The sequence below is a fragment of the Meles meles genome, chromosome 1 (assembly GCF_922984935.1).
Source record: "Meles meles chromosome 1, mMelMel3.1 paternal haplotype, whole genome shotgun sequence".
In the NCBI taxonomy this organism is placed as follows: domain Eukaryota; kingdom Metazoa; phylum Chordata; class Mammalia; order Carnivora; family Mustelidae; genus Meles; species Meles meles.
Genome location: NC_060066.1, coordinates 16,037,273 through 16,063,568, shown reverse-complemented (window position 1 = coordinate 16,063,568; position 26,296 = coordinate 16,037,273). Strand labels below are relative to the sequence as shown.

Sequence of the window (26,296 nt, the reverse complement as noted above, 5' to 3'; positions counted from 1 at the left end):
AAAATAAAGAAATGGGCCCTGTCCTCAGGAGGCCTAAACATTGTGGAAAAAATAAAATAAAATGTTCTTTGTACCAAGGAGATAAGATGGCGTTAGGTTTTGGGGTGCCTGGGTGGCTCAGTCGGTTAAGCAGCCAACTCTTGGTTCTTGGTTTCCGCTCAGCATGATCTCAGGGGTCCTGGGAGAGAGTCCGGTGTCAGGCTCTGTGCTCAGCGGGGAGTCGGCTTCAGGACTGATTCATTCTCTCTCTCCCTCTCTCTCTCTCTCCCTCCCTCTGCTTCTCTCCCACACTCTCTTTCTAAAATAAATAAATCTTAAAAAAAAAAAAAAAAGATTGCTCCAAGTTTCATTGTAACTGATTAGCTGTGCTAAACAAATAATCACCTGAAGTTTTAGCTTCCTCTTTGGTAAAAGGGGAAGAGAGGCTCTTCTCCTTGGCCAACCCTGAAAGGCTGCCAGATTCAGTTAAATGAGGTCAGATAAGAAATGGGGCAGGGTGCTGGGGGAGAGGTACTCAACTGTCTCTCCAGTGTACTCCAGGAGAACCCTCCCATAGGATGGAGACTAACAGTTGGGAATAGATGCGAATAATAGCGGAGATGGGAACTAGCTGTAGCTTGAGAAGGTGAGGCTGGTGAAGGCCTGTGCGGGGGGCCTTGCACTTAGACAGAGGAGACTGGAGCTGGCCCAGCAGAAAAATCTTTTTAAAAAAAAAAAAAAAGGAAGAAGAAGAACTTGTAAAGTCTGTACAAGTTCTTAAGCACCAAAATGGTAAAGGATCTGACAAGGGGAGAAGGGGCTCTATTCCCCAGTCGACTGTACATCCAGAAGACCACTCACAGCTTGGGAAATCCTCAGTTCACGGGATAGAAATCCCAGGCACCTACAAAGCTGGCAGAATGGAAGAGGAAAGACCCTTCCTTCTGGAGTTCTTCTCTCCTGCTCTACAGGGGAGTCATGGGATGTCCGGTCTTATGGCTGAAGCTCTGGGCAGTAACCCGACATCCATCAGCTAAGGACCAAGAGCGTCATGTCATCCACGTGGTTTTTTATCCTAGAAAACACCTACCTGCTTTGCCCTCTGGAAAACCGCCTCCATACATCCAAACCAACTGATGTCATCCCCCATTGGTCCATGAACAGGAGTCATGAAAGTTATTGCATTTTAAAGTGTCCCATCCCTCATGGGGCACCCACCAAGTGGGTAGCCCCCTCCCCACTAAAAGCACGTCGCTGTAACAAGACGACCCTGGTAAATGTTCTATTTCATACCAAATGATACAGGAGCAAGCCCAAGACAAGGCAACAATAAGAGCCCCTTAGAGCCACTCAGCCCTAGATCTTGTTCTTTTTTAAGCAGCTTCATTGAGGCATAATTTGTATACCATAAAATTCACTCTTTTTGGGTGTGTGATTCAACAATCTTTTTTTTGGTAAGCTCAGAATTCTGCAACCACTACTACAAGCCAATTTTAGAGCACTTCCATCACCCCCAAAAGATTTCTCCTGCCCAGTTGTACTCAATCTCCTTTTCCTTCCCTAGTCCCAGGCAACCACTAATCCGTCTCTACAGATCTGTTTTCTAGCTATTTCACACACACGGAATTGCACAAGAGTCAACAGTCAGCTGTAAACTCTTTATGAGGATAGGCAGAGAACAGAATGGACTGTGCAGCCAGACCCAGGTTCAAATCCCTGCTCTGCCATTTACTAGCTGTGTGCCATTAGCTTCTCTGTGCCTCAGTTTTCTCGTCAGTAAACTGAGGATACTAACTGTACTTAACCCCTTGGGGTTGTGAGGTCTAATTACGTTAACATATGGGCCTGCACACAGTGAGCATTACATAAATGTTGCTCATTACTACCTTCCTATGATACCTCATTTGACTCTCAAAATTCCTGTGGAAGAAGGCAGAGCAGATGGGAATTCGGCTTTACGCAGGGGAGTCACGGGTCGGGACATAAGGCTAAGAAGTGGCAGTACTCAAATGAGAACCCACTACGTGCCTCTGTATCTGTAAAGCTTCCAAAATTAACCTCAATCTGCATCCTGGGGCTGTCCTTTTCCATCCCTTGTCTAGGATGGCGCCATTTTTTGGGGATGACAAGCTTCTCTACTTACCGAAGCTGGGACTGTAGCTTTCCTGCTTTGTTTATGAAATCTTCCCACACTGGATAGCTCCCCTACAACAAAACAAAGTCATCCATCAGTGAGGCATGCTGTGATAGACGTCTGATGAAGACAATAACAAAACACCCAACTGCAGTTACAGGGAACAATGTGTGTTCTCTCTTCCTCTGCAGCCTAGGGTACGGTGCCCAGACTGTACATAAATGCTCTGGCTCAGAAATGGGTTTAGAATGTGCTCGGGCCCTGTAATCTTGTAAATACTACAAATGCCAGTTGGAACAAGTTTGGCAGAATCTAACACATACATTGATAGATCACTTCTTCGGGAACAGATGGTGGGTCCAAATTCAAGATACGCAGAACATTTAACGCTCTGCCGGGAGGAACCACCTGACCACGGCCAGTGCCTTTTCCCACCCTCACCCCTGAAGGGCAGGGAGGAGGAAACCAGAGTGACTGGCGGTCCTCCCCAGGACAGTGACCAGCGGCCTCTGGGAAGCTTTACTTACAGATCAGAATCTTAAGGTTGAGAAGTTACCTAAATGCAGCCCCCCCAGCTGGCGGCTTACACCCAGCATCTACAGATGGCATGACAACATGTGGATCCCCGGCACACTCCTGCTTACAGGGAACTCAACACCCTCCTGGGGAGACTCTATCTGCCACCACGTCCTTTGTGTCCCTGCGGCACCAGCTTGAACCCTCTGGGGACCCTCAGGGTGACGCCCAACCCCATTTCCATGTGGAAGTCTTTTGAAAGAACTCAGGAAAACCAGCACACTCATCCAGCTTTCCCTTCTTCCCCTACGTGCAGTCCACGTTCAACCTAGGACCGTGTTTCACGTCCCTGCAGCGTCCTGGGCACACGGCAAGATTCTCTCTCCCTTGGCTTTCAAGCCCAGGACCCAAGACACAACGTCAGAGCTGCGGGTGCTGTTCTGACGGGAGCAGAGCAGTGGAGCTCACAGCTCCCTACACAGACGCACTCGATGCATGTTAAGATCAAGGAGCCACGCAACAGAGGATGCAAGGGAAACCCACAGAAGGAGAAGCCACGGCTAAAAAAGGAGAGTTTGGCACACAGATCTGAGACTCCACCCTTGGAGGGTGCCACCGGCAGGACCAAACGGGAAGTGCCTCGAATCCTGACGTGGGGGACAGAACACATGCTGCCCCCAGGCTGGCGGTTTAAGGAGGGGAGGGAGAAATTCTGATGAAGTTCATCATTTCACCTTTCACTACAGAAGCCCGGCCGAAACAGGCTATCGTGGCAACTGAGCGAAAACCTAATGATTTCCTCTTCCTACTGGTCTGAATGGTCTTAGCTTCTTAGCCTAGCGTAGTTGCTCAACCTTGCCACTACCGACATTTTGGGCCTGACAAGCTCTTTTTCGGTGAGGGACTGTCCTGGGCACTATACGGGGTTCAGCACCATCCCTAACCTCAGTTCACTAAGTGCCAATAATAGGGGCGCCTGGGTGGCTCAGTCGGTTAAACATCTGACTCTTGGTTTCAGCTCAGGTCAGGATCTCAGGGTCCTGGGATGGAGCCTCGAGTCAGGCCCTGCACTCAGTGGGAAGTCCGCTTGAGGATTCTCTCTCTACCCTTTCCCCTGCTTGCATGCGCCTGCTCTATTCCTCTAAAATAAGTAAATAAAGCTTCAACAACAACAACAACAAAGAACCACTGTTTTAAAGGGCTGCTTGAGCGCGGTGCTGGGCTCCCTGCTCAGCTCAGAGTCTGCTTGTCCCTCCCCCCTCCCCTCCCCCTCCTCACTGTGTGTGTTTCTCTCAAATACATAAAATCTTGAAAAAAATGAAATAAAATAAAGGGATGCCTGAGAAACTAATTTCTTTTGGTGAAGAAAGAGTCATCTGTTGTTCAGCAATTTCTTCAGTATTACTGCACTTAAGTATCAATTCTCCTGTTCAATGAAAGCATAATTAAATACATTTTTGCTTTACAGCTTATCATAAAAGTGCCTCTCTGCATTTCTCTAGCTATCAAGTCTGTCTGAAAATATGCAGAGAGCTATCTGGAAAACTGTCCACCAAAGCTAACATGGGCTATTTCTGGAAGCTAAGATTTGGACCAACGTGTTGCTTTGTTTGTATTTTCCTATATGGCCATAGTTTTTTTCGCTTTTTGTTTTGTGTGTGTGTTTTCACTCAGGGTCACATACCATTTTTACAAAAACAATAGTCACTATATACTTTTTTTTACATTTTAAGATCAACCTAGATGTTCTGGCAATAAGACCACCACGAAGTCACAAACCACCCCAAGCCTAAAGTCTATTTCCCAGCTGCGGCTAGAGCACAGCCATCAGCTCTGTGTCTGAGACCTGCCTGGTCTGACGGCAAGTCAAGTGACAATCTGCTCCCATGGGGCACTAAGTGCACCGGGCCAGGCATCCTACCTGACTGGCTCCTGGCAGAGGTCCCTTGGCGGCTGCACCTGAGCTCCTGACACCAGCACCCACGCACAGGTCTGGCCACCACACTGCTAAGCCACACAGCCTCCATCTCCTCTTTGTGCCCCAGTGGGCTCTTTCTACCAAGGGCGTAACTTTAGTTTAACTTACGTTGAATGAATCCTTGACAGCTCTGGTTACCATTCCAGGCCCATCCAGACCTTGCGTGAAAGTCCAATTATAACACCTAATGTATCGGCCATTTCCTTATCAAGTATGAACACCCCTTCTACCTCTATATCCAAGTAATTAAAGGGGCAAGGGCTGGGATTAGAGTTCTCTGGCTGGCCATGAGAGATCTCTGCCCACACGGACATCAGCATCTTAGGAGCACAAGAGTTCGACCAACCAATTACAGCTTCACCTAGCCTTTTCTTCTCGTTCCACGAAAGTAGTAGAAGCTTTTAGAAGAGCCTAAAGGTGTTCAGACATACCGACCACCAACTTCGAGCCAAAAGGTAGCAGCATCACTCATCTACACAAAGGAGGCCATGACCGCTGGGCCTTCCTTTTCCCAGCACCAACCGCTCCCCTGCAGGGGCTCCCAGAGAAGGCCACTGAGATGATCCAGCATACTGAAGAAAAACGTGAGACACACTCACTGAGAACATGCCAGAAAGACGACAGGTGTGTGCAGGAAGCACACAGTCCTGATTTCCGGCCGTGGCTATGCCAGTCAAGTACAAGGGGAAGGCGCTTCACCTCCCAGGGCCGGCTCCTTCTAAAGACTAACAGTAAGAGCTATTCCACGACCATTACTGCACACGGACATCACTGAACTCTGAAAGAATGGAGGGAAGGAATAAGAGGTTAAGTCACTTCTCAGGGTTGGTGTGAGGGACAATGGGGATCAGACAGCAACGGTGCTCGGTGCAGGGCCGGGCCCTCTGTCAGTGTTCCGTAAACTTCGGACAGGACTGACCCAAGGGCTGACCAAGGCCCTGCAATCCCACTCAGGTGCTGGCACAGATGTTAAGGCCTCGAAGTCAGACTGTCCATCCAGGCTGGAATCCTGCACACTTAGCCCTAAGTACAGAATCCGCTGCACCTCCCAACTAGTTAACCAGCTGGGTGTGGGGAGTCAGACTCGTCTGCGCTGCTCCCCGGCACACAGCCGGAGGAGTACTCAGACCCACACGAATGTGCCTGAAATCAACGGCTCCAAGCTCTGAAAAAAACCCGACTTATCTGCCCCCAGCACTTGGGAGCCTCATTTCAGTCTTTACCAAATTAGCAACAAAAAGAGGGTCCCCTCTCCAGTCAAGGGGTGCAGCACACAGCTCTCCACCCACGAACACCCACTCAGCCAGAAGAAGGCTGCCAAAAGCAGCTCTTTCGTGATTTAATGATATTTGACAGTCTATCAAAGAGTGCCAGGCCCACCTGTTTTAGGGAATATATAATTTAACGGATTCTTAAAAAAAAAAAAATGAACTTCTAAGAACAGAAGACAAAACCTCCTTGTTGAGAATTTTTTTTAAGTGCGTAAATGTTATTAAAATGTAAAGGCGAGGTGATGTTGGATTGTTCTAGACCTAGGTGGGTTGTTTTTTTTTTTAAGTTTCTTTTAAGGTTAAAAAAAAAAAGTTTCTACCCACCTGAGAAGTAGCTTTACTACAAAAATTCAAAAGCCTGGAGGCAGCGAGAGAGGAGAAAGAAGAAACTTGAAGAGTTAAGAGTGACAGAGAAAAAGTCAGGGCTTTTTCTAGACTCAAAGACTGAGTCAAAGAGAATATACTCAAGTTTCACAAGAAATCTGCAAATCAAGATGCCATATCCACGGAGAACCCTTTCAGAAAACGATTCCATCACAGTCCTTAATTTTTCTGATCTGCATCGCCCACCAACGAGTCCCAGAAAGCTCTCCTGCGAGGCCACTGGTTCTTTTTTTTTTTTTTTTAAAGATTTTATTTATTTATTTGACAGAAATCACAAGTAGGCAGAGAGGCAGGCAGAAGGGTGTGGGGGAAGCAGGCTCCCCGCTGAGCAGAGAGCCCGATGTGGGGCTCGATCCCAGGACTCTGGGATCATGACCCGAGCCGAGGCAGAGGCTTAACCCACTGAGCCACCCAGGCACCCCCCTAGGCCACCGGTTCTGACTTGGCTCGGCTCACGTCTGAGGAAATCCCCAGGAATGCGCTCCACACAGACTCCTTTGTGGGGTTCCCCAAAAACACATGAAGGTTTCACAACTTTCCAGACAGACCAAAATCAAAGAAAATAAGACTCCCACCAAGCACCCAGGCTCTGCCAAGTCCAAAGTCACAAGCAACGGGTACAGGACTCTCCTCTCCCTGGAACCCCGTGACTGTCGTTGGAGATGAGGGCAGGTTCAGAACTTACACCACGCTGGATTCTGAGAGAAAGGAAAAGTCCCTTATTCCAAAAATGAGTTTATTTACAAACGTGGAAAGGACTTCCTTGGTCAAGTTGCAAGACGGTCCCCCATCCCACAGCCAGAGAGGTGGGACTTCCCGGAGGACGGGCTACAGTTCACACCTCTGCATCCACCAGGCAGGGTCCCCGCGATGCTCCCCACACCACACAACCACCGCCGATGGCTGCTCCCTCTTCTAACCTCCAGGGGGATTCAACAATCTGGAAAACTCCTCGTCAGTCATCACCACCCATCTAGCTCTGACATCACCTCTTTCAAAGCATTCTCGAATGCACCCCCTTCCCTCATATCACGCAACTCATCGTCTGTGAGCCTGTGTCTCGCCCATACACTGTGGGCTCGAGAACAGAGAAACCGAGGGAGGAAGGAAAAGCATTTCTAGTAAGAGCAACGGTTGGCCCAAAACGGGGAAGCAGAGAGGACGTTAAGTGGGCTCCCTCCAAGGGACATGGGAGTGGCACCCTGGCCCTGGGGAAATGCAGGACACGGGCGGGGTGGACAGGGTGACCATGAGCAGCCTTCAAGGACAAGGTCAGAGTTTAATCACAAACAAGACAGCAAAGACCCGGCAGATGGTGAGTGACATTCAACCCCAAGTGACGAGTGCCTGGGTGACTCGGTCAGTTGAGTGCCTGCCTTCAGCTCGGGTCAAGATCCCGGGGTCCTGGGATGGAACCCCACTCTGCTCAGCGGGGAGCCTGCTTCTCCTTCTCCCTCTGCCTGCCGCTCCCCTGCTTGTGCTCTCTCTCTGTCAAATAAATAAATAAAATCTTTAAAAAAAAGCCCAAGCCACCTAGGTGACAAGAGAACCTAACCAACAGGTCACATACCTAACAGCAGTCTGGTCCCTTCGGGAGGGGGTAGGTGGTGAAGTCTTTTTTTAACTTCTGAGAAAAAAGACCCACCCCATCTCTGCCTGCTCCCCTAGAGGCTGGTGGCCAGTTAAGCAAATACGCAAGCTGGCTTCCCACCCTCACCCTCAAAGTTGAGCTCTGGGACCCCCACCCCCACCAGGTCCCTCTCCTCTTCTCCCTCTCCTTCCTCCGCTCTCCCCGCAGCCAGAAGGCTGCACAGGCCGCTTGCCCAACATGGCTAACGATGCCCCATAAATAATGCAGCAACTGCCTCTCTCAGCCCAGCCCAGCCCGCAGTGGCAGTGGGACCTCAGGGGACAGCTGAGGGAACCAGACACCCGCGGCAGGAACTCGAGGGAGCCGGGAGCCGTGGTCAGAGAAGGGGCAATGTGAGAGGAGCCAGGGCTGGAGAAGAGTGTCACAAGGAGGAAGACCTCGGCTTTGCTGAGAATAAACCAGGGACAGGCTCAAGGGAGTGGGGTTCCAGCTCAAAGGCTCTGTCCTGCCCAAAGGTCCCAGAGGGACGCGGGCTCATCAGTGGTCATGCTGCTGCGAACTCCAGTCCCGGGCACATGAATGGTGGGTAACTTCCCAAACCCCTCTTCGCACCCTGACGACATCACCGTCACCGTCACCATCACCATCGTTAAGCATCGCCAGTTCCTAAAACAGTTGCTTGGTGCCAGCTGCCAGATGAGCAGGTCTCATGCTTTCACAGCCACGTCCACCCCCTGGGGATCCCGCAGAAACGCAGGAGGAGGCAGGGCCTGGGCCGTCCCAGGTCTCATCTAAGTGATGCTGAGGCTGCTGGCGCCCAGACCATAGTGGGGAGCACGCCCAGTTACACGCACCACTCCATGCTCCAATAACCCGACCAGGCAGGTGCTGCTGGTATTTCGCAGCCGAGGAATCGCAGGACCGACTTTGTGGCCCAAGGGCTACCCTGACTCTGGGAGGTAACAAGCCATGGGATGAAGAGATCCAGCTGCCCTGCCCAGCCCCAGGACTGCAGAAGGCTGCTCAGGGGGCACACTGGGTCCTGCTCGGTCCAAGAAGGGAGGTACAAGGGCTCCCCGAACACACAGCACCCTCCCCCCACGGATTACAGCTACAAATGTTCCCAGGGAGAGCTAGAGATGGTTGTGATCCTCAACCACGTGAAAAAAAAAAAAAAAAAAAAACCCCAAGACACAAAACAAAGAAAAGCTCTTCATGTAGAAAAAGGTCTGGAAGGAAAGGACCAGAAATGTTCACTGGTGCTGTCACTAGGGTGCGATTTTGGGGAACTCGATCACATCTTCAGGTTTACGACGGCCACGGGGACTGACCGGCTTCCACCAGACGGAGCATCTCTGCCGGCTGCTGCTGTCACCACTCCAAGCCACCAGCCCCCCAACTCCCCACTGCAGATCTGCAGGTACCTCCTCAGGGCAAGAACAAGAAGCACAGCCCCCAGCATCCCTCCCTCACCTCCTCTAGGTCACCCCTCGGTGTGGGCTACAGGGAAATGAAAAAGCGAAGCTTCCAGAAGAAGCTTCTGATCTGAGCAGGCGTGCCCCGGGCCCCACGTGCTTCTACAAGCATGAGGCAGGGAATCTGCAGCTCCCAGAAGTGGCTGTGCGGGAGGATGGACGGGAGCCCCTGACGGCCTGTCACAGCTTTGTCCCCAAAGCCACCCTTCCCCACTCCATCCTGGAAGAGGAAGGGCTCCGGAGAACCTCAGATGAAAGGCATCGGGTAAGCCCATCCATCATAAAAAACCATTCCTGGGCTTTTATTCTCTGATTGGGGCTTGCCTAATCCACTAATTATCCCTGTCCATCAAGCGGATGACAGCCTTGGGGATAATCAATGGTTGCTTCCACACACGCCCACCCTCGCCCACTCGCCCAAGCTCACCAGCAATAAATCCGCCTCTGAAAAGGAAGATTTAACCACAAAAGGTGCTCCCTCCACCCAACCTCCCCTCACAAACTGCCCTATTTGTAACCATAAGACCCTAATTGAGTCAAGGACGTCAGGCGTCTTCTTCCTCCGGAGCTATGAGGTTCCAGGCCCGCAGTGCCTGTTTTCTGACGCGCTGACCGGTAGGTCGTCACTTAAAACAAAAGAATAAGCAACCTGGCCACGGTACCTTCGGAGCATTATTGATGTTGTTGTTTACATTTTCTACCAAGACGTCTTCCTTTGTCCATCCTGAGCCTTCCAGCAGAAGAGCCACTGGCCACAGGGACTTAAATTTCAATTCACTACGATTAAATAAAACGCAAAATTCAGTTCCTCACGCAAGTGCCTGAGAGCCACACGTGGCCTGTGGCTGCAGCACTAGGCCGTGCGGGGGCACGACACGTCCCCTGCTGAAGGGGCTACCGGGAAGGGCCAGCGGCCAGGGGACAGAGCCACTCTGGGCACCCCGGCCTCATTCTGCCGCCGCCACGAGGCTTCTGGTTCCCCTGTTTCGCGCCTGCAGAAACTGGTGAGTACGTGCACCATCACCTCTAGGAACATGGAATCCCACTCCTCTCCCTCTTCCCCAAATTCACCCTCCCCCTGCCCAAGTCTGTACTATGCCAGTGGTCACCCAGGGCCATCTAGGAGTCCAAGTGTACCTCCTGATCATCATTAAGAACCCCATCTCACGTGTCCACAGACCTGGAGAGCATAAAGGGCTCTCAGGACAACCCTGCCAGGGCACTTGGCGGAACAGGAAACTGAATGCTTTCCCTTTTAACGCGGGAAACCAAAGCGTAGGAGTTAGGTAATCTGCCGCAGGTCAGAGAAGGGTTTGCCCTCATAGCTAGCTGGGAGTTAGGTAATCTGCCGCAGGTCAGAGAAGGGTTTGCCCTCATAGCTAGCTGGGATCGTGAGGTGCTCCTCAGTCTGCCCAGTTCTTTTTAAAATGAAATTGCCCCCCCGGGGGCGCCTGGAGGGCTCCGCTGAGTAAGCAGCCGCCTTTGGCTCAGGTCATGATACCAGATTCTGGGATCAGTCCCTTGCTGGGCTCCACACTCAGTAAGGAGTCTGCTTCTCCCTCCGACCCTCCCCTGCTCGTGCTCTCTCTCTCCCAAATAAATAAAGGGAATCTCTAAAAAAATAAATAAAAAATAAAATGAAATTGCCCCCTAGGTTCTCCTAAGCTTACTTATTCTCCACAGCTGGACACTTGGGGACTCTGTATCCGATCACTCTTACAGGGGCCGGCTGCTCTCATCCAAGTACGAGTAAGAGATGTCTGTGTACACGTAAGTCCCCCCCCACACCGAATAATAAATGCAGATCTACCCCCTCCAACTTTCTCCCATTATGTGGAGTCCAAAGCTCCTGTTTCATTTGCCTATTCTAATGTATAGATGTCCACATGCGATAACAAACGGAACCCGTGGTGACCTTCACAGCCCATAAACAGGTCAAGGATTGTTACCACTATTTGATGCTTGCACACCTGTACTCACCCACTTCTCCTCCCTGGAAATACCCTCTTCGACTTGTCTCCACCCAACCCCAAAACGGATTCTTGCAGTGTGTCAAGTCCGCCCTGGGGAGCGATGGCCTGGCCACGCTGTGCACACCTGGTGTGCTCTGCTCCCACTAAACAGTGCCCCCCACAATCCCCGGGCCCCGCCCCAGGCTGCTAAGAAGGACACCCCAGGACGGCCCTGATGTGTGGCCAGGCTCCACAGACTAAAAGGACCCATGTGATGTCAGGGTCAAGAGCATGGCGCTCGAGTAGGACTTCCCGACTTCACATCTACCCTCCAGACGACCTAGGTGACTTAGCCACCCACCACTGCCCTGTCTTCATGGGTAAAGGACGCCCGAGCTAGTCCCCACCTCCAAGGACGGTAAGGAGGGTAAAGGAAAGAGTGCAGGCGCTTAGAAAGGTGACCGGCACTTAGGACTCAATAAATCCCAGTGACTGCTATTTTCAGGAGTCTATCTATGATGCCAGCCACCCTACCTGGGGCATTTATGAGCGCCCACAATGCAGGACTGAGCGGGGTGGAGGCCATAGAGAGATAAGGAGGCAAAGCATTGAGGAGCTCAGGCTAGTAGAACACGGCCATGTTAGCACCAACTGGAGGGCACCACGCTCCAAATACAAAGTCCTCGGAGGTTCCAGGTGCGTCTGGAGTAAGCTTTGAGCGGGAGGGCGTGCATGCCTCACTTACGTCTTTAAGGACAAAGGGGCATTTTCCTGGCAAAGATAAAGGAAATAAAGAAGGGAGACCTTAACAGAAATAATTAGCAAAGGAAAAGGAATACAGAAGATCATGCTGCATCTAGGTATAGGAGTCATTTTGGGGTGTATTTTAGGGGCACGAAGAGAGGGGAGCAGGGAGATCCTTCCTACTTACCTCATGAGCTACAAAGCAGGCCCTTGGTGGCCCAAGAACCACTCCCACTTCCCCCTGCTCCTGGTATACTCACAACCCACCAAAGATGCACTAGGAACGTTTGCTAGGACTACAGAGGCCTGAGCCTCACCCCAGAGCTACACAATTGAAATCTCTGGGGTAGGGGGCCCAGACACCTGCACTGAACACACACCCCCATGGGACGGTCATACTTTCTTGCTAAAATCACACACAGCGAGATTTGAAAATCCACACAGCAGGGGTGCCTGGGTGGCTCAGTGGTTAAGCGTCTGCCTTTGGCTCAGGTCATAATCCCAGGTCTTGGGATCCAGCCTCATGGTGGGCTCCCTGCTGAGTAGGAAGCCTGATTCTCCCTCCCTGTGCTTGTCCCCTCTTTCTCTCTCAAATAAATAAAATTAAAAAAAAAAAAAATGAACATCACCATATCAAGTAAGACATCTCATCTCTCTGAGGCCCAGCAAGCTACGGCCTCAGCAATTTCTGCCCCGATATGCAAGTCTAGCTCCTTGAGACTAACCCCCGGTGATGAGCACGTGCATGCGGGAGGACGAACGGACACACGCTTTTTGAACCGCACTGGGCAACGTGTGTGAAATGCCTGGAAAAGTCCGTACCGTTGACCCAGGAGAAAGCCTTCAGGGGAAACTGTCAATGCAGATCAGTGTCTAGCTATGAGGATATACTCACTACCATGTTTGCTTCTAATTAGAGAAAAACGGGACACAGCCTAAACACGAAATCAGCTGGGAACATACGGAACCACGCCCACCTGAAGGCCGCGCACATGCTCTGCCCTGGCCTGGAACATTCTTTCTCCGATATGCACATATGCACATACTTCCCAAGGCGTTGCTCAAGGGTCACCTGCTCTGGGAGGCCTTCCCTAGCCACTGTATTTCAAAACAACAACACAGCCCCTGCTCTGTTTTTCCCCACTGCACATAATCCTCCTAATACACAGAAGAACCGACTTAGTCTGGCCCCCACTGCCCTAGAATGTAAGCTCCAAGGGGGCAGGGACTATGTCCATTTTGTTTACTGCTCCACCCTCAGCACTTAACACAGAACCTGGCATAGGGTCGGTCCTCAAATACAGGCCAGCGGAATAAATGAATTACACATACCACACAACGGAACATCACACAACATTAAAACTGACACAGCTCGTAACTGCATACACGGGAAGGTGTAAATGAAAAGCTAAGTGAAAAAGTAAATTTCTGGCACAGTGTGGGCCGCAGGAGCCTTCGTCTAAAATGTGCGTACGTAACCCACATTGTCATCAAGTGGTTATGGGTGAGTTTTATTTTTTACTTAATTGAAATTTCTTAGTTTTGCTTCCACTAACTTTATACAGCTTGCATAATCTTTGAGAAGTAATCCCTCATGAAATGTTCGAAAAACACTTGCTAATTTTTTTTTTAGGAATAAGCTGCCTCCTTAGTGACTTAATTAGGGTGTCCCTAATTAAGGCCAGCACAACATCAAAGAGGCCAGGTTCCAGGGGACCCTTGCTTCAGGTCTACTCCTGGCTGCAAGGCGACTTGAGTCCCTCCAGCGGCAGCTTGCAGAGCTTCTGAGTGCCAGGATGCCAAAGGCTTGGCCACCAGCTCACTCCTCCTGGCTCTGCTCCCCGCTACTTGCTTCCTATTGGGGTGCCTCATCCAATTATTCAGGCCCGAGATCACATCCTACTGGAGAGCTGGCTTTGAAGGTTCAGTAAACAATCACTTCAAAACAAAGAGCGACCATTAAACCAAACTCAAAGACTTCCTTAATGACTCCGTGCTCAGCTGCAGGAGCCCCGTGCAAGCAAGCCAGGCCTCAGAAGTGAAACCGAGGTCTCCCTGGAAACTAATCTCAAGCATTTCCAGCCTCCTGCTGCAAATATCCCCCCTTCCTGTTTTGCGCTCAGCCATGTGGGGCGCAGAGCCTGTTACTGGGGCGACCCTGATGGAGGGGGTTTCTTCAGCAAAACAAACAAGTGTCTCCTGGTTGTCACACCCCTCGCGCTCACACCCTGTCTGCTCCCCACCTACTTCCCTCTGCTGACAAATTAGAGGCACCCGTGGGGGGTAAGTCAACCACCCAACAGCATCTTGTCGGCGGGGGCCTAACTCTGCTTTAAAGAGAAAGAAGGTCCTTGAGCTTCTGGAAGCAGTTCAGAGGAGACCCTCGATTGTTAGGCTTTATCTGGTGCATCCTGAGTCCTAAAGGTACAGATAGAACAAACCTCAAAGAGATCGAGGAAACACACCCATTACAGAATCGGAAAAGAGACAGCCCACCACAGCAGATGAGCCCAGACCCTGGAGCCAGACCGACCGGGTTCAAACCCCAGCCTTCCCTCTCACGAGCTGTATGATGTGGGCAAATGGCTTCCCATCTCTGAACCTCAGTTTCCCCATTTGTAAAGTGGGAATTATAGCAGCAACTACTGGGTTGTTGGGAAAAGTTAAGCGTCTATTGGTACGACACTAGAATAATGCCTGGTTGTGCTCAGGAAACAGGGAAAGTAAAATGCAGGTCTAGTTTGGGTGTGACTCGTACTGAAGCCTCCCCTGACTGTGTCCTCCCACTCCCCGCGACAATCAGAGGCCCTCCCTAAGATCCCGCTGCTTCTCTTCTGGACAAAACAACTTTAGGGCAAGGGCTTTACCTGCCTTGCTCACAGGTGTACCTCTACCCCCGGCAATGCCTGGACCATAGCAGGCTCGTCAACACGTTTGTTGAATGTGTGCACTGTATTCTCTCAAATTACTCACACATTGAAATTTGAAAAGCACTGCAATGTTCTCCATTGCATTATCAAAGTGGACTTACAGATCTCTTGTATTTTTTTTAAAGATTTTATTTATTTATTTGACAAAGAGAGATCACAAGTAGGCAGAGGCAGGCAGAGAGAGAGGAGGAAGGAGGCTCCCTGGCCACCAGAGAGCCCGATGCAGGACTCGATCCCAGGACCCTGAGATCATGACCTGAGCCAAAGGCAGAGGCTTAACCCACTGAGCCACCCAGGCGCCCCGGTCTCTTGTATTTTCTGAAACATCTGAGTGATGTTATCACAGGATACTCCACTAGAAACTACCAGGGTAGCTCAGATACACAAGAGCATTTTATTTAGCATTTATTTCATGCTAAGCCCTTTACATTTACTTTCTCTGAAGCCTCTACAACTTTCAGAAGGAAGTATTGGTTCCCCCATTTTACAGATAAGAAAAATCAAGTCTCAGGAGGTTGAGTAACTCGCCCAGAGCAATCTACCCAGGAAGTGGCAGAACCAGGCTTCAAAGCCCAAGGGCACTCACATGAGGTAGAATGTAAAACTTGCAGACCCCACAGAGAATGCGAAGAATGCCTAAAGGTATTTGGGTTGGTGGAAAAGTGGAGATAACTTTATGGTGGGGCCTTGGAGGATGAGAAAGGTTTCAGTGGACAGCAATGTAGAGATGACTTCCAAGCAGAAAAAAACAGCAAGAATGAGGGGCACAGGATGTCTTCCAAGAGACCACAGACTCCAGGATGGGGAGCACTAGGCATAGAGCAGCCCCCTAGCGAGGGCCCAAGTGCGGGGTCCTTGAATCCCACCCTAAAGCAGATGGGACACAACCTGCAGGAAGGCAGGTAGGAAGAACCCAACTATGGCTAAGTCCTAGGAAGGGACAGAAAATCCATGCCAAGCTGCTGCTACAGAGTAGGCTAGGAGGCAAAGCGGCCACTTTTCCTGGTGGTCACTCCAGAAAAAGGAGGGGAACTCAATGTAGATGGAAAAAGACAGTCTTTACAAAGCTGCTCCTCTCCCCTTACCCTGGTGTAAACATCTCTGAAAAACTTTTTTTTTAAGATTTTATTTGTTTATTTGACAGAGAGAGATCCCAAGTAAGCAGACAGGCAGGCAGAGAGAGAGAGAGAGAGAGAGAGAGAAGCAGGCTCCCTACTGAGCAGAGAGCTGGAAGAGGGATTCGATCCCACCCCCCTGATATCCTGACCTGAGCCAAAGGCAGCAGCTTAACCCACTGAGTCACCAAGGTACCCTCTGAAAGACTTTTTTTTTTTTAAATCATTAAAGGCCCTGAAGATCTCAGCCAGGCACCCAGCCCTCCCCCTCCCTTTATAGACAGTGGGTTTGCAAACAGAGAAATGCAAATGGACCCAGCGGAGGCAGATGAGGTTATAATGAACTCAAGAGTAATTGACTTAGCAAGAAAAAAACAACTCAACTTCTCCATTTCCTGCAACTTCAGTGCAAACTCTAAATACAGCTTGGTCAAGGGTGGGGTAGCTTTTGCCTTAAGTGGTGGAAAGAATTACTACAGTGACCAGTGACCGGAACAGTAAAAGCAGCTCACACCCAAGTGCCAGTGGGTAAGGTAAGGTGTGGAGCACGGAGCCAGCACAGTCTGATTTCGGAAGCCTCTGAGGTGGGTAATTTCTTAGAACCTCCTACAGAAGAGGAAAAGGAGGCTGGGAGATTAAGGAACTTGCCTACAGGATTGAAAAGCAGATCTCTTTGACTCCAACGTCAGCCGGAGCTCTGGAATTTCCATAGGAGGGGTCTGGAGCCAATGAAGGGCCCCTATGGGAGTAGAAGGTGTGCAGGAAGCTCCCTGTTTTTACTTAGATGGTATGTTATAGGTCTACACCGTCCAATATGGTGGTTATTAGCCACATATGGCTATTTAAACAGAAGTGAATAAAGCTTCATAGTTCCTTGGTCACACTCGCCATACCCCAAGTGCTCAGTAGTCACATGTGGCTGATGGTTAACATATTTGACAATTTCCATCATGGCAGAAAATCATATCGGACAATACTGTATAGTTAAAATCATTACGTATTCTAAAAATGCTTTTTCTACTATCTTTATATTTCAATTTATTTAATGTTTCACTATAAATTTATTTTTAATCGTGGCAAAACACACACAACATACGATCTATCATCTCGGTCCTTCTTAAGTGTCCAGTTCAACAGAGCTTAGCATATTCGCGTTGTTGCACAAACATCGAAACATGCTTTTACCCAGACCTCAGTGAGGTTGAGAAAGTACTTTTGAGGGTGCTAAAAATGTGTATGACTCAGTGGTTTCCAAGCCTGACTACACACTAGAATTACCTGTGAGTGCTTTAAAAAAAAAAATGTGAATGCCCAGGATGTCCCCCGGAAGTAGGGACTCAGAACCTGCAGGGAATAGGTCCAGGGATCAGTGTCTTAAAGGCTCACGGGATATCCCACACTCTCATGCCTGTAAACAAGCATATTCTACCAGAAGGGGCACACCAGCCCAGAGCCGCCGCCTTTGGCCAGACCCACTCCTCTGGCCGCTAGAGACCCCGGCCCTGTGGGAGGTGGCAGGGAAGGGAGTCCCAGGCAAAAAACCTGCTGTCCACCTCCAGGACTTAGGAGGCCACTCATGCTGAGCAAGCTAATATTTTACAGTTGCCCAAATTCTTCAAGGGGAAGAAAGCAAATAAAAGACACAAGCTCAAACGGCACTCAATTTTTTTTTAACCCACTTAAACTAGACAGGAAAAGAAAAACCACTTAGAAAGTATGACCAAGGCTGTATATGCCAAGAATCAGCAAAGGAAGGAGGGCATTCGGGGCGGGGGGGCATTTTGGGGGAAGGGAGGGAGGTTTTGGCGATCCCATCAACTTCAAACACAGACCTGAAATGGTTCTACAGATTCAACCAAACTGGAGAGCTACTGGGACATAATTAAATACAGAAAAGCTCTTTTACAAGAGAGTTCCAGGGCTGGACACAAAATGAGTTCAAGGTAAGGAGTTCCCTTAGAGGCATCATTTGAACTTTGGGTGAACTTATTTAACTCATATAATCAGAGAGGGATGCCAGGCTTGCACAGTCTCCCAGTCTCAGGAACCGAGGGGCTCCGGGGACATATCAACACAGCCCTCCGGCCAGTCACAGAAAAGACTGTGGGTACTTTGTATGGGGACAAGGACAGGAGCCAAGGGTGACAGGCCAGAGCCTGGCCCATAGCTTCTTTCCCCTCTGCACACCCAGAAGAAAAAGAAAGGAGAACTCCAGGTTGGTCTGTCAGAGAAGACCAGTGAGTGGGAGAGGGAAGGAAGCCACAATAGGTCAATAGATCATAAATTAAATGACTTCCACAAAAGTGACAACCAAATGGGAGCCGCCCGCCCCACAACAGTCCCCACAGCATCTGAGCTCAAGTTCGGGCCTCCAGACTGGCTCCGGGCTCCAGGCACGGAAATAAGACCCTGATTCCTTCCTTGAGCCTCCTATAGAACCCAGCGAGTGGAATTCTGTATGCTGCCCTCTAGAAAGAAATCCATTCCTCCCGCCTGACCACCACCTGCAGCATGGTCTAAAGAGAGAGCTCCAGCTTTGGGAATCCAATCGGCCAAGGTCTGAACCAATCCCCCTCTCCAATGCCTTGCATAAGTTACCGCCGCTCTTCAAAGAGCCTCGGTTTTCTCATCCGTAAAGCGCAGCTGATGTGAGGATGACAGGAAAACAAGCACACCAAGCACTCAGGGCAATGCCTGGCACATGGCGGGCTCCCTGCAATTCCCTTCTGGCCGCGTGTTCGCCACATGCCGTGAACACTGAGCATCTACTATACGCAGGTGGCACACGAGAGCATCTTAAATCGGGAAGCAGGTGAGACACACAGCCCAGGTCCTCCCTGGGCTAAGAGGTGGGGAACACAGACAAGGGGTGGGCTGCTCTGGAATCCGTGCCGGGTGGCTTGAATTTCACTTTTGGGGGTTTCGTGTGTGTCTGTCTGTCAGATACTCAGAGGAAACCTGGCTCAGCCTCCCAACTAATTCAAGGGAGAACCTCCGCTATCAAATACAATGGGCTTTCTCGAAGCTCAGCCAATTAATTTACTCCATTTGTCTCTCCAGTTTGCTACTTAATAAGGCTATATCAGCAGTGCAATCTGCAAATCTGAGTTAAACAGCTTAAGGCATCCATCAGTTCCCTCTAAGGAGCCCCAAATACTTCTCCTCTGATGTCCTAGGCAGCTAACTCTGCCTTTGGCTTTTGTTTGGTTCCAGGAGAGGTTATTTCTTTGTTTTTGCAGAGGTGTGGGTTTAAGGGGAAAGTGTCCTGAAGGCAGTTCCGAGAAGTAATGGGAGACCTCGAAATGATCTCATTTTTCCATTCCCAATCTGAGCACCTAAACAGTCTCCTGCAGAAGGAATCTTGCCAGCTCTCACCCATCCCCGGGAAGATGGAAAAGCCCAGATGAAAATTATAGATACCGCGCCTAACAGATCAATAGTTTCAACCTTTTCATCCTCCAAACATTTTAACGACCTCAAATGAGCTGGCCATATTGACAGATAGCATTTCAGCTCTTTCCTTCCCCTGGATGCGAAAGAGCATTTCAAAGTACAAAGGGTCAGTAGCTGAGAAGCCCCAGGATGCACAGAACATGCTTATACTAAGGAGCTGTTTGCTGTTTATCTGAAATCCAAATTTAACTGGAAATTCTGTATCTTTACTTGCTGAATCATAGCACTGAGCTCAGTGCTTGCAACCTCGCTGGTGCTCAGTAAATGCTCCGAATTAGGAGTGCCTGCTACTCTCGTAAGAACTGCCTGATAGCTGAGCCAGGCAAAATTCAAACTCTGCTCATCTTCCATGCAAGCCATGACCTAGGACTGACCTTCTCTCCCTGTGGGCCATCGCTATCTGCGGAAATTCAGAACATAAAGGTTCACGGTGTGAGGGCGCCTGGGTGGCTCGGTGGGTTAAGCTTCTGCTTTCGGCTCAGGTCATGATCTCAGGGTCCTAGGATCGAGCCCCGCATCGCATATGGGGGTCTCTGCTCAGCGGGGAGCCTGCTTCCCCCTCTCTCTCTGCCTACTTATGATCTCTCTCTCTGTCAAATAAATAAAATCTTAAAAAAAAAAATAAGGTTCACAGCGTGGAGCAACAAGTTCTACACAATTTGGTTAAATATGATATATATGGGATTTTCCCACAGAAACACTCAAGCCAAGAACCCCACACACACACACCCAAAAAAAGACCTCTTTCTAAACATGGACAAGATTTGCACCTAAAAAGCCAAACAGACTGATCTACACAGCAGAGGCCCTCAGTCTCGGAACAGGTACCCATTCTGGGCAGCTCCCCCGTGGCCAATTTTATGGCATCTTCACTTCACCTTCTTCTCCCACGGGCCCAAACTGAGGAAGCTGTAAAATCCTGAGCAAACACAACCATTTGCTAAGAACAACCAACCCGGGGCCCATCTGTACTTTACAAGGGCTCTGCTTGTCCTGCCTCTGTGTGTCTCCATTGACTGGGCGGCCGGCCTCCCTCAGAGCACCTGGCTGCACTTGGAGGCCTTCGCTGGGTTTTCAGTATCTTTCTAGAGAAAAAAAAAAAAATTTTGTTTTTTGAAGAGTCAAAGGGAAGTCCTTCAAAAGCTGACCGATGCCCTTCCTTCCTGGCCCCCATAGGCTACTTAATGTTATCTACTTTGGGCCCACAGGACAAGCAGCTCTCCAAGGGCAGGCCTTGCTGGTTCTCTGGCTCCTCGCTGTCCAGCAAGAGACCTTCCACATAGCAGGCCCTCGATAAACACGGAGGAAGGGAGCCTCTCGTCTGACAGAAACCCCAAAGCCAGAGCAGTGCAGGGAGGGCAGGGGGAACAGCCCTGAAATCATTATCCCACGCTGGACCCGATACCCACATTCTTGATCTATGATAACTGGGGGGAAAATACCATGTCATGCCTTCGAACCACAAAAGATTTCCATGGAATTTAAGAAGTCCCTTTATCAGCTCTAATTTTAGGCAGAACTTCGGAAAGAGGCTACCAGTGCAAACAGAGGTAGGGGGCAGTGGAGAGGAACTGAACAAGGCCCCTATTCTGCTCAGCACAGGTGTTGGTAACAGGACACCCCTCTCTACAGGGAGAGGTAGGGTAGGAAATTCGAGGTGTGGTTGGGTGTCCCCCCTCCCCAGTCCCATTACATAACTCCCAGCACATTCTCGAACCTAGTACAAAGTTCTCCCTGCATCAGGCCCAGTTCAGATCCTGACATGGTGATTCTTGTGCAACAAGGCTGAGGAAAATATTTGGTTTTCAGCATCCAACTTAAAAAAAAAAAAAAAAACCAAGTTAATTATTAAAAGAAGACAGAGATCCACAGTGACTTGCCCTTGAGTTTGGCCAGTCTCTTGGTCTTAAAAGCTCCCCAAACATCACCAAATTCTTTTCTGGTTCAGTTACCTAAGCATTAAAATAAATAGTAAATAAATTTAAAAAATAATATTTTTTAAAAACGACAAGTATCAAATCCCTGTGTTGTACATCTCAAACTAATATAATGTTATATGTCCATTATATCTCAATAAATTTTTTTTAAAAAGTAACGGCTCAAATCTGCTGTTGACAGCATTTAGCTTGTTTTTCTTGGCACTTGGATGGAAACTCCAGAAAGATTCTACCTCTTTAATGTCTAACCATTGTCAAACATCAGAAGCCAGTCAAATGGCCTTCCACAGAGTCAAGCTACTGTTCCCTCAGACAAACAGGCGATGGGCCCTAGCCTCCAGCCACGTGAATCTCATCTCCCCTTTCCTTTGGGACCAGCTCACACCAGCCAACTTGATTTATGCGGATGGGCGGAAAGGCAGCCAGTAAGTGATTCTGCATACCACCATCATTAGTGGCCACCACCACAGTAGGGTGGAAGACAGGGAAAAAACACAAGGTTTCCTCCCGTCAAGGAATCAATAAGTTATTTAACAGCTGCTGCTAGATCCCAATGGAAGAAGGGTGAGGGTTTCTTCCGCACCCTTCGAGCACCCTGACAGCTGAGGATTTAGCCAGATGAAGGATCACTAGGAAAAAAAGCAGAAGATTCCTCTCCAGCTTTTCAATGTCTTGAGGTTTTTGGTTTTGGAAGATGTATGGTGTTGGGCCTTGATACTACTTAATTTTTTTGTTTTTTGGTTTTTTTTTTCTCCAAAGAGGAAATTAACTCCCTTCCTGTGTTGCTGTACATTTTGGAGAATCAAATGCTACTAATAAAAAAAAAAAAAATTTCCTTACCCTTTCCTTACCCCAGTCCAGCATTACTCCTGGGAAAATAAATTAAAAATTTCCTTAAGATGGCATTCCAAACGAGTTTCTAACATTTACACTTGTCCTTCAAAGTGGATAGAAGGGGACCAAAGACATCAGAAACCCATCATGGCAGTTCAAAGAAGAGAAAAAAGAGGATAAACTTGTCATTAGAAAGCCAGCTGACTTCAGATATTAAAGTCTGACTTTCGATTGGTGGTGACTTCATGCACTGCTTATCCTATTATGCCCAAATTTTTTTAAATCCCTTTTAAAATGCCACTGCCATCCATCCCATGAAGAAGTCTTTTAAAAAAGAAAACTCCATTAAAATATTCAACAACTGTCTTCCCCCATAAACAGTCTTGGAAATCAGTCTACCCCTTTCTTTTTCCTTATCTCTACTCCCCAAAAGTCTGGAATCCTGCAGACCCTGAGGCAAGTTTTAGTCTTCCCCTCGAGTTTGCTTTTCAAATCTTTGCCAAAACAAAACAAACAACCTTAAAATAAATGCCTTCCCACAGGATGTTGAACAAACCCTACTAAATTCAAAGGGAAAGAAGTCAGGAACCACAAACTATAGACCCAGCACTGAAAGGGCATTAAATAAATCTTTATTTTTAAACTGGAATCTTGCAGAGGGAAAAACAGGCCACCTTGGCACCCACAAATTCCCCTAGCCAGAATACTAGAGGGCAGCCCCGGGCTGGCAGGCAGAAAACGGAGGGCCCATTCTATGGTAGGCTATCTTGTGAAAGGCTCTAGGTTCAAAACTATAAACACGAACAACCGAGACTGGATGGATTGTGGATTAAGGAACAAAAAGAGAAAAAAAAAAAAGCCTCTGGATTTTTTTTTTTCCCCTGGGACTGCAGTGGGCAGAACTTTTAGGTCACTGGGTCCTTGTTACTACTTAGGGACTGGAAACATCCACTTCTCACACACAAACACACACACACACACACACACACACAAGCAACTTCACCAACCCATCTCAAATTCTTCCCCTGGTGATCAAAATACGCGTGTGCCTCAAACCAAATCTTTGCTTATAAGGCGTACAGAATTTAAGTTAACAAGCAATACCCCAGAGTCTGAGGCGGGGACACCGATCTTTGTCTCAAAAGAGCACTTCAATAAGTCAATGTGTATTGAGGGCAAAGGAATGAAAGAGGCGGTCTTTGAACAGGGAATAATCCATCTAATTCCAAGTGGCTGGATTAGAGGCATTCCTGGAGAAGCAGGGTCTAGACGAAGATAATGCTACATGAATGTCAATTTCTCCCAAAAAAAAAAAAAAAAGAAGAAGAAGAAAAGAAAGAAAGAAAAAAACCACTACACACAGGCTCTGTAGGAGGCCCAAGACCAGGATGGAGGCACCTTGGAAAAGTTCACCCTTGGGGAGATGGCAGTTGGTTCTAAAAGGGGGAAGCAGCCGTGACAGCTGAGCATTCCTTCACAAAGTCCATCTCCCAGGCCAAACCCTCTCTAAACCTTACACTTCATCAGACAAAAGCTCCTCCAAACGCCCAGGCAGCGGCTGAAGAGGGGCTGTCCACACCCACCGGCTGTACAGCTTTCCCAACCTGCCTACTCCTTTTGGAAGCCGAGCTTTTAATTAAACACCACCTCCCCGGATCTGTTGAGGCAAACTGGGGCTGGGTAAGAGCCAAAGAGAAGCTCCCTAAATACACATGAAAAAAAAAAAAAAAAAATCCCCCACCGCCTCCAATTCCCACCTCCAGCCAGCTCGCGAGGCTGGTTATATTTCCTTTGGATGAGTAACCCAGGGCCCTGGTCTATCTCCATGCACCAGAAAATCCACATCCAAGGATCAGGTTATCCCCCGTCCCACCCTTTGCAGGAAAAAACCAGGGTGTTGTTCCCCGCCCCCAATACACACACACACACACGCGCGCGCGCGCGCGCACGCGCGCACACGGGGAGAAACACACACACACACACACACACACACACACACACAATCTTCACAATCCTTCCAAGAGAAAAACTGGAGTCTGTGTATGTTGGGTGGGTGTGTTGGGGGAATACAGTTGTTTAGGAGAACCCAATCTTGCCTTCAGGCTGGCAGCGTCAGCCAGTGGAAGGAGGGTCCCCAGCAAGGCTACTCTGGGAACTTCTGCTCCGCGGCCCTGGTGAGGGCTGAGGGAAGGCATGCGCACCCTCACCAGCTTAGGAACAGCCTAATTAATGCCTAATTTGATCAGATCCTCCCCCCTCCCCCCCCCCCCCGCCAGGTGGACCTGAAAGCCAAGGAGGGAGAGGAAGGCCTCTCTCCCAGGCTCTTGGATGGGGGTGGAGGGCCAGTTCCCGCGGCCGGGCACAGCCCCCATACCTCTCCCCACCACCGCGCCAGCCGCCCCCCCACCCCGGACTCGGGGGAATCAGGTGTCCGCCCAGGCACCCAGTCTTCACGGGTCGCAGGCACTCCGTCCAGCGACAGACAATGGAAAACTTGGACCCGGGGCCCTGCACCCCCATGGAAACGAGATGGTGCCGCCCCCTGGGACAATGAGCGTGGAGAGGGCAGGGGGCATCAGACACCCCCAGAGAAGCAGTCCGCCCGGTGACCCAGCAGAGCCCGGAGCGGCGCCGCGGGTGAGCAGGTGACACCGGGCCGGAGCGCTCCCGCAGGTGGCCGGCGGCCACGGCTCAGGCAAGGGCCGGGCGTATGGCCCGGGGTGGAGGCGAAGCACCGCGGCGAGGTCCGTGCGCGGCTGCGACCGCCGCCACCGCAGCCGCGCCCCCGGCGTCCTACCTTCATGTCGCTGATGATGGTCTGGAAGAGGCCTCCGAGCGCGCTGCATTCCTTCTCAATCACAGCCTCCATTTTCCTGGCGCTGGCAGGGAGAGGACACACACTCGGGGCCGCCTGGACCGTGCGCGGGGCCGGGGCTCGCTCACCCGCGAGCAATTCCACTCTCCGAGCGACCCACCTCCGACTCACAGCCTCTTCTGCAAAGGGGACGAAGTGCCCAAGATCGGCTGTCCTCTGCCCCAAATACTAACAATAATTTTAAAAGCCAAACCGCTCTGCGGGGTGATTCGCCTACATGCAGTGCTCGGCTCCTGGCCTTAAAAATGCCCGGAGAAAACTGACAATCAGGCCACCACTGGTGCCCACGACTGAAACAGCAAAGCCCATCTTGAAGCAGAGAAAACCGCCCGCTGACCTGGGGCCAGCGCCATTTAAAAATGCAGGATTTTCTAATTTAATAATATTTTTGAAATTTAAAAAAATCGCCCAACAGCAGAACGCGTCTGCTCTCGGCGTCAGGATCTGTTGCTCGCAGCCGCGGCCGCCGCCTCCTTTTCACTCCTGCGCGCCGGGCTCCGGCGCTCGCTCTGGCGCGGCTCCCGGGGACGTTCGGAGGGGCGCACGCGCGCTCGCGGCCGTGCGTCCGCCGCGGGGGCGCGGGGAGGGCGCGCGCTCGCGGCCGTGCGTCCGCCGCACGCGGGCGGGGCTAGGAGCGCGTGCCCGGGAGGCGCATGGAGCGCACGCAGCCGAGGCGAACCCGCGGGCGGTGCGGCGAGGATTCCACGCCCGCGGGAGCCGCCTGCTCCTCGGAGCACGCACGGAGCACCCCCCCCTGTCCTGGCCGCGGGTCGCCGCAAGGAGAGGGCGTGTCAGCGCGCCGCTGGCCGAGCGCCCACCCCACAATGGCTGCGAGCGCCGGGAACCGAGGGTGCACCGCCGCTCCCTGGGGCCTTGCCGGGTGGCACGCTTAGCGCAGCGCCCAGCATATTATAGTGAGCACTCAGTAGGGCGGGAAAACTGCTGCTGCTGCTGCAGCCTTTTGAGAAGAAAAGCCCTGTGATACCAGGACTGCAAAGCCAGTCACGACTGCAGACAGCATTCCTAATTTGTAATTAATTTGTAATTAACAAATATGTAATTAAGGAGAGTTTGGGGGCGTATCCTATGGCGAGACGCCCAGTTCAATAAAAGTTGCAGGATGCTGGG

General features: G+C 50.3%; 1 protein-coding gene across 10 annotated transcripts in view; it reads right to left on the bottom strand.

Moving 5' to 3' along the window:
* Window positions 1-25,685, bottom strand: part of MTSS1 (MTSS I-BAR domain containing 1) — a 160,160-nt gene extending 134,475 nt beyond the window's left edge. For 5 of the 10 annotated variants that reach the window (XM_046019655.1, XM_046019583.1, XM_046019557.1 and 2 more), the window contains exons 1-2: window positions 25,091-25,684; window positions 2,123-2,184 (exon numbers count right to left, since the gene is read on the bottom strand). In XM_046019655.1, coding sequence (XP_045875611.1) covers window positions 2,123-2,184; window positions 25,091-25,162 — 134 coding nt within the window. In that variant the 5' untranslated portion in view covers window positions 25,163-25,684. Of the gene's footprint in view, window positions 1-2,122; window positions 2,185-25,090 lie in introns of all 10 variants that reach the window. The other 5 variants (XM_046019552.1, XM_046019618.1, XM_046019603.1 and 2 more) reach the window with 2 other exon arrangements.
* Between the last annotated feature and the right edge of the window lie 611 nt (window positions 25,686-26,296).